Source organism: Halyomorpha halys, unplaced genomic scaffold, assembly GCF_000696795.3.
Source record: "Halyomorpha halys isolate HHAL.00 unplaced genomic scaffold, Hhal_1.1 Scaffold107.1, whole genome shotgun sequence".
In the NCBI taxonomy this organism is placed as follows: domain Eukaryota; kingdom Metazoa; phylum Arthropoda; class Insecta; order Hemiptera; family Pentatomidae; genus Halyomorpha; species Halyomorpha halys.
The window spans coordinates 285611-294688 of NW_027112128.1; the positions used below are offsets into that span (position 1 = coordinate 285611).

General features: G+C 30.9%; 1 protein-coding gene across 1 annotated transcript; it reads right to left on the reverse strand.

Annotated features, from left to right (window-relative positions):
- Positions 1-2479: 2479 nt before the first annotated feature.
- Positions 2480-3224, reverse strand: LOC136796426 (cuticle protein 18.6-like). Its single transcript, XM_067050141.1, has 2 exons — positions 3197-3224; positions 2480-3089 (listed from the first exon to the last, which is right to left on the reverse strand). The coding sequence occupies exons 1-2, from the start codon at positions 3206-3208 to the stop codon at positions 2622-2624; spliced, it is 480 nt and encodes a 159-aa protein (XP_066906242.1). The 5' UTR covers positions 3209-3224; the 3' UTR covers positions 2480-2621.
- Positions 3225-9078: the final 5854 nt, after the last annotated feature.

Genomic DNA, 9078 nt, shown 5'->3' on the forward strand with positions numbered 1-9078 from the left:
GATATCCACTGACACTACCTAAAATTAATAGTTTTCTATATTTCCCGTTACTCATCGGTTTTCCCTTAAAGTATGTAAGTTAAAAAATGAAGATTTTTGTGTTTCGCAACTAACCACGCAGTTGGTAAAATATGAATTAGGAATGTTCCTGATACAGACACTATTCGTTATGTCAATAAATAGCTGCATGCGTTTTTATCGACCTCAGAATAGCACTGGGTGCAATTCAAAGCCCTGCCTCTTGAACACAATCATTAAACAATTTGTTTTGGAGATTTGATTGTTTCTAAGTCAAAACAAAATGAAACCAGGTGTCTACAATATATTAAGCGTTTAGACTCCTTTATATTTCCCACTACCTAAGTAATGTTTTTTTTTAATAATTTATTTATTGTTATTTACAACAGTATAAAAATATATACAAGTAAATTTGCTGTAGGTAACATAGTGAGATGATGCACACATGTGGAGAATCTACCCATTGATAGAACTCCAATAATATTTCTAGAGGAGAAAATCTCGAAGCCATCTTCTTTTCAGAGGCCTAGGAGGATTATTAGGTAATGAAGGAGAAGTCAAATTAGAAACAAGTGGATTTGGGTGGTTGGGAAGTTTATCATGGAAGGATTGGTATTTGGTTCTGGCCAAATCGGCAACATATGAGATATTGAGGTCTTTATGTATGATTTTATTTGTGACAAAGTAAGGATTGTAGATTGTAAGGATTGGATTTGGGAGGAATTTGATGGTTTAGTGGAGCCCCAAAACTCAATTTCGTATGTCCAGATAGGCCTTACAATAGTCATGTAGATCAGTCTTTTGTAATGGATTGGTAATGTCTAGTCTTGGTCTAGAAAATGTTGAAATAATTAGAATCGAGGAGCAGTCTCCTGTCTTCAGTAATGTAAGTAGATGAAAGTACGTGTATATCATTTGAGCGTTTTAAATACTCTCAAGGCAGGGCTCCTATGTTGATAAGATGAGTAACGATGTAATTTTATAATTTTTTATTATGCAAATCCTATTTATAGGGTATGCAAGTTCTTATATTTATATAATTATCGACGACAAATTATATATATTACCTAGTTTTATAATATGAATTCATTTTTTGTTTTTATTATTAAAAAATAAGTAAGGTCTACAACCAAAAGTTAGGTTTGATGATTTTGGGTGATCTGTATATGGCTTTCGGTTTCCTGAAACCGAACTTTTATAGATGAATGAACGACTGAAATGAACTTTCACTCATCGATCACAGATTTATCGCAAATCCATCCTGCAACTTAGCTTCAAACATTTTATCACTTCTGGATATTTTGACCGATTCAGGTGTCTCCCAACTGATAGGAAGACGAGTTTTATTTATGCTGATAAGAAATAAATATTCATTTGCTAGATTTGAAAGTACTAAATAGTCCATCAAATAAAGTTTTCATACCTCAAATTTAATTAAAGTTGTTCAAAATTAATTTACTGAGGAGAGACCGTGTATTTGTGGTATTTAGTATGATTTTTCGTTATTTCAATGTCATAAAAATTTCAATTTTATCATTTATATACTGTAGGAGCTATGTAAAATTTTCTTTGTTTCTGTGCTAAATTAAGAATTATGGTCAAATATGTACGTAATAGAAGAAAATAGAATTAATTTTGTTAATGAATTATTTGGCACTTTCTTAAAATTATTGATATTAGACTAATAATATATTTTCATTGATAGGAATTATTGAAGAAAAGAAGATACAAAATAGATAAAAAGGCATTATTTCGAGAAGTTAATTACTATAAATTGGTTACTTCATTGGCATTCTTCATTTTTTCAATACGAAAGTATCTTCATCGGGCTTAAACTGTAGGTCTTGTAATGGTAATAGAAAAATTTAGTACTGAAATTTATCAGGAGGTGATACTTTTTATAGAAGTTTATCAAGATATCTTGAGATGTTAAACAGGATATTTACAATAATTGTTCCTTGTATTAGTTTACATACCATGTTAATCTTCAAATGTAAAGTCGGTGTGATTAATTCTTTTATACCTTAAATATACTAGAAGGGAACGGAACGAGTATGACAACAACTCTCTAATAAATGGAAAGAGAAACTTTTTCAGAGTCTCACAACAAAAAAGTAACACGTTAAACAAATGATTGGTGATCCTGGTGCAACAAGTAGATCCAAGTACTAAGTCTAAGAAACAAAACTATAATTTCTTTTCTCATAAAATAAAAACCACTTTGATTCCTTATAATGAAAAACTGGCATTTTGTGAACTGAAAATTAAGTAATACAGAGCAAAATTAGTTCAACTTCATATTTTGAAAAATCCGTTTAGTCATGAGTAGAATGGCTTGGCATTCTATGCAGTACATGGAGTTTATACTGTCTAAGTAGTTTATCTTATGAAATAATTGAAAGGCTTTTTACATTTATAAGGAGAAAACGGTAAGAATCACTGCTATAGAAGAACAAAAATATAATTACAAACAAAACATATATTTGGCTCCCTTTACAAAACAAATAGAATTGAATAATACCATAGGATTATTATATATTACATACCGTTGGGATAAAATTCAAAACTTAAGGCTACTCAGGTTCGACAAGTACTAATTCAGTTTAGTGATAATAAGGAGCATGAGCTACGGCGACTGGGGCGTGGGCGACTGCTACTGGAGCGGGATGTGCTGCAGCATCCTTGTGAACCACTGCGTTGAATCCGTTGACTGGATCAGCTGTGTAGTCAACAGTTCTGACGGAACCGTCGGGTTCTGCGACGGAGTAGCTACCGTGGACGACGTCTCCGTCACGGGATTCGGTCTGTCCCTTGGAGTCTCCGGTAGAATGGTCGTTGACGGAGTATGAGAAGGAGTATGATGGGTGTGGGTCGTATGGTTCTACTCTTGGAGCAGCTACGGCGACTGGAGCGTGGGCTACGGCGACTGGAGCAGCATAGGGCCTAGCGTAGGCTACGGGTCTGGGGTATGCGACTGGTCTGGCATAAGCGACTGGTGCATGAGCGACGACTGGAGCGTGGTAGCCGTATTGGGCGGAAGCCAGGCCAACGGTGGCGGCGAGTAATAGTACCTAGTGAAATAATAGTGTTACTGAAAAGCGTTATACATTATTTAGGAATATTTGGAACAGATAAGCATCGATATTTTTATGAACTTCTACACAGAGGGGATACGTACAATTGGTGACATGGCTAAGAGCTTGTTGGAAACTGGCGATCGGAAGGGTGGTGCCCGCTTATATAGCTGCTTTCAAGTGATCTCTGCTGGTCAAACTAGCTCTTGCTCACTTGAACCTGACCCAATAATAACTATATCTATGTAAGCAGGTTCCTATTTCGTACATTAGCATCTATCTTTTTCAACATTACTCTATAATTAGTGATTTATTGAGGTGTTATTATCTTTCAGAACTTGTTTATTGTTTTGTTTTTCATTTTCATTATTTTAAACATTAGTTAGAATAGTACTATATGTGCCCTGTTTCATATTTAAAGTTGATAGTATTAGTTCAAAAATAAAATTATACACACTAAAATGTTTGTATATTAAAAAAAAACTTAAATAAAGAAAAAACTAATAATAATAAAAAGAACACTAATATATTTTATTTCGTGACAATAATGGTTATCAGTGGAGATAAATAATCTAATGATTTTTTTTTACTTTTAAAGGTTTATGAGAATAATACATTCTATCACATTCACGTAAAATATGGATGTATATACACAATCATACCATATATACATATTAACTAAAAATAAAATGTAAATTAATAATAATAATAAAAAATACAATAGAATGATTAAGTATAGACTGAAATGGTTAAAGATCAAATTATATATACACATCATAAATAAACATAGGCGGATAATTTAGTTAAATATTATTAAAAAACAACTGAGGTAAATAATTAAATAAGGTAAATAAAATCTTGAACACAATAATATATATACTACATTTACATTCAGCCCAGGGAACCCCGAATCAAGCCGCTGATGTGGATAACAATGGCAGAACTATATGGGTCAAGTTACTGGTATTGAACAACAGTGGAGAATGTAGTTAAACATAAAATAAATTATTGATCAGCTTTGTGCAGTACAGTTAAGTTGCACTGAATACAAACTACAAGACTAATACAGTATTAGTTTGTACTTTATCACGAAACAGGGCCCAGGTGTTCAATCATTGTTTTCTAATTTCCAACCATTAAATTATAATTCTAGTCTTCCAAGGGTCAAACACTCCAGGTAAATGACAATGCCGCGTGGTGTCTGAGACAGAAGTTCTTAATTTTGTAATTGAATATATTTCTTCAGGAAGAAAGTGTTAACACACAGTATTTTGCTGTGAGAGCTTACTTTGATATTTTTATTAATTTATTTATATGATTCAATTGCATATTTATAATTGAATGTACTACATTTTTAAATAATGAATTATTATTTTAAAAGACTAGGCTCCAGTTTAAGTGAAAAAATAAAGAACGTCATAAATATGAAAAACAATATTTGTAAAGCAAATACAACTTATTCTTTATTCTATATGTTTAATCAGACAGTATGAACATAAAATCTAGACAATGCTCACGAACCTTTTTATAACAGACTGATAAAAAGTATGTTATGTTTCTGCTTTGTACATTATTAAAGGGTTGAAAGCTGTATTGTTATGTATAAAAACTTCAATAACTCCCCCTTTGTATTTTGATTCTATATTACCCTTGCAAAAATTATGAGTTACCCCGTGGGTTCTTCTAGTAAATGACTTCATTAAGGTTCCTTTTGCAAAATTCCCTTTCCACTGGTAGTTTCTCTAACTCGTCTAAGTTATTTCTAATAATTGTAATTTCTCAATCAAAAAATCAAATGTTCTTGTAAATGATCCTAGCCTATTTCAAAATTTGCTGCACCGAGTAACTCATCGAAATAATTTTTTTAATTTTAAGAATCAGTGAACCATCCTATTTCCCCAATTACAGGAAAAATTCTGGAAAAACTTATATTAAAACACCTCTATCCAGTCCTTGATTCATATCATGTTATTCATAACCACCAGTTTGGATTTAGAACATCCCATTCTACTATACAACAGTGTCATCTTGTGGTTGAAGTCCTATCTTCCACATTGGAGCGCGGAATGTACTGCGCAGGAGTCTTCCTCGACGTTGAACAAGCTTTTGATTGCATCTAGTATCCAGAATTTCTCTATAATTTTCGTCAATTTTCCTTCCTACATATTTCCCTTTACTTCGCTCCTACCTCTCTGATAGAACTTTAAAAGTAAATCAAAATCTAGTCTACTCATCTCTGTTTTCTCAGACTACCGGTGTTCCTCAAGATAGTATCTTAGGCCCCATTTTCCATACGGTTTATTCAGATGAAAGCTCTACCCACCCTAACAGTCCTAACAACATACGCTGATGACACATGAGTACTATCTGTAAACAACGACTCTACTACTGCATCACAAACTCTACAGACACATATAACATCCATTGAAGAATGGTTTCAAAAGAGGAGAATCTAAATAAATCTTAACAAATCCCACCAGATCACCTTTACTCTCCGTTGTAAACCTCTACACTCCTGTCTTTCACTATCTTTTTTAAATACACCACTAATCCCTGTTGAACAGATTCGCTACTTATGACCCCATCTTGACAAGAGACTTACTTGGAAACCCCATATAAGACTGAAACGACAAGAAACTGCTCGTAGATTTAGACTACAACCTGCTTGACAAACGCTCTAAACTTCCCATTCGCTATAAAAAAAAATATCATATGCTATGATAATCACACTAATTTGGACATACTAAATTGAGATCTGGTGCTCTAACAAAGCAATGCCTCCCGTATCCAATCCTTGCAATTCAAAATCCTTGGTGCTCCTTATTACATCACAAATAATCTCATCCACAAAGACTTTAACATCCGTTTGGTTGCAGATTTGGCCCGAAAAAAATATATGCCACGGGACCATCTAATTTGAATTAATGTTTGAAGTTCCACCATCGGGTGGTTCCTTCCCAAGATTATTAATTGCTTAAAACATTCCTCATATTTACTTGCTGTATTTTTTGTACAGTTGTAAATTTCAATAAATAAAAAAAAAGAATTAGTGGTATTTAAAACTGTTTTCGGATTGTCAAGTTAATAACATAATAAGTATTCAAGTAATTAATTACTTACTCTTGTCTTAATTTTGAATGTTGGCGATCTATTTTTGTGTCTTGATTGAGTGAAAAAAGGTACTTTTTATTAGAATAAAATTTCTAAATTTATCAATTGATATCTATCATCTTAATAGGTTTTTTTATACATTTTAATGATAGAGCTAAACTATTTTGTTTAGTCATTAAGATTTACATAGTGGTTTAAATTCAGAAAAGCGTTAGTGCAAAAATTTTCATTTTCAAAAAAATGGTTTTACTATAATCATAGTAAAACCATTTGATAAAAGCCTTAGTACCAACTTTATATGTTTCCAAAAATTAGTTACAGAATTATGTAGTCAATAAATAAAATTTTTATGGCTGATAAAATATTTTAGAACAATAAAAAAGTCGGTAAACTAGTTTATTATCATCGGTAATGACTCTGATATTTTTTTTCTATTTATTTTGATATATAAAGGTGTTAAAGGGATTGTATTCCATATTGTTCAGTCCTTCCAGAATGCATTCCGACTTTAACCCCATTACATATCAAAATAAACAAAAAAAAAAAAAATGAAGTGGTTTCATTTAAATATAATAAATTTATAAATATAAATAAATAGTTTGTATGAAATTCATAATATAGTACTAAAATGTAATGCCTCTATAATGAAAAGAGAAAAAATCACCTTTGGCTCTAACTGCAGCATTTACTTCTACTAATGACGTATTCAGTTTATGAGTAGGTTTACGACTTAGTATAATTAGCCTGTATTAATTAAATCCATTTCTAATTAACCCTCCATTGTGTTTTCAAGACTAAAGCTTGGTTGGAATGAGTAATCATCCTATAAATCATTTTTTTAAGAATCAATAATGAAATACCTTGTTCTACATCCTGGATTTTCATTTTTCATTTTCGAAGAGCTTGGTGAAAAATCGCCTCAGATATTAATTTCGAAATATTTATTATTATTATCTAGGATTTTTTTTATTTATGTACACATATTTATTTCTTTTTTAAAAAGACCTTCATGTATACAGGGATTTGATGTTATTACAATTTTTAATAGTTAATACTTTTTACGGTGCCAAACATAAATTTGGGGATGTTTATCCACTCCATGCTCGTTCATGGTCGTGTAGTTAAGTTACTCAAGTCTTAAAATTAAATAAGTGCATGAAAATTACTGAGCTTGATTTGAATTGGGATTGGAATTATTTCATTAATACTAATTCAAGTTATCTCAATTTTCATTAATTATGAAAATTATATTTTTCACAATACCACCTGTATTTAAAAAAAATAATTGACATTAAATATTTCATAGATTCTCATTTAATTTTTTACTTTAATTCCTTAGCTGTTTCTAACCATTCCTCAATATTGCAATTTATTGTTATTTTATTATGCTTTTAAAATTATTTTCTTATTTGCTGATTTTGTGTTTACCTAACTTTCAAACCTGACAATAAAATTTAGCCTCTTTCCAAGTTACTGGAATTGACCACTATCAAAGGGCATAGAGGTTGTTTTTTAGAGGCGATTTTTTATAGTTAATGATCACATCCCTCTAGCAGCACGATATATAGAGCTTGGAAAGGTCGTTGGAAGACTATATCGCTATAGACTATATAAGAAGCTATCATAGCTATAGTCTTTATAAATTAGAGCATCTTATATAGTTGTATTTGACCAGGTAATGAAGCAGAGAAAGCCCCCGAGTGTGTTTACATTTACTATTTTCATAATACATTATTTATTTATTATTATTTTTTACTTTTTCTTCTTCACTTTTTTTCTTTGGTTTCCGAATAAATATGAATAGTTATTGCTCATTTATCATAAGTATAGGGTCATATATTATTTTATTTCGATGATGTTTCTAAGTGTGAATTTGCAATAATAATTGATATTTCATTGCAGCTAGCTTATGAGACATAGATCCTTGTTATCATTGATAGATTATTATCGCCATCACCTTATGTTGATTGTAATTTCATGCTGTATAATAATGATACATTTAAATATAAATTTCTAGCTTACTATTAATGAATTAAGTATATCTTGATTCAGAGATTAAATTAGGTATATATAAGTGAATAAAACAAATGTGAATACTAGTATAATATTAAATAAACTTAATCTTTAGTTCTAAACCAAAAAAAAGAAAACGCTAGGTATAGAAAAGGCGCTCTAGGTATACAATTCTGCATAACAAACCATCTTGTCCTGGATGTCACACTGACCGACTTCAATTTACACCTTTCACTTTAGCATCTGAGTAGCCGTAATCATCCATTTAATTTAAGATGTGAAGCTTGCACAATAATGGCAGTTCATTAGCTAAAATATAATCTTTCGTGAAGAATGCAAAAAAAAATAAACACTCTTAATAGAAAAAAAAGAAGAAGGTTAAATCGTAGTTATGAAAGAAAATGTAATTTCAATAATTGAACAGAAATATTCCAGATAATAATAAATTGAAAGTTAAATAAACAATAAATAAATAAAGTTTTTTAACTCTTCAGTAACAATGCCTATTAATAAGTATTTATCATTAAATTTTAGATCAATGATCGCAAATATAGGATCAGGCTTCATGCTTTTAAAGCTGAAATCATTATTTCATCATTATCAAGCTGAAATTAATGTATTTTGAGTTTTTTATATTGATGTAATATTATTCAACAATTTAAACATGGCGCATATGATTCCGAAACTTGATCCATATACTTGAAGAAGTTTGTCGGGGGGTGCGGTCAGCAAAGAACAACATAAATAAACAAAACCATATTTATTTATTTTATGTCGACGTTTCGACCTGAGTTTCAGGTCTTCATCAGGGGTTGTGCCTTAGAGGAGGGAATCTATCATTAATATGGATTATTATATTATA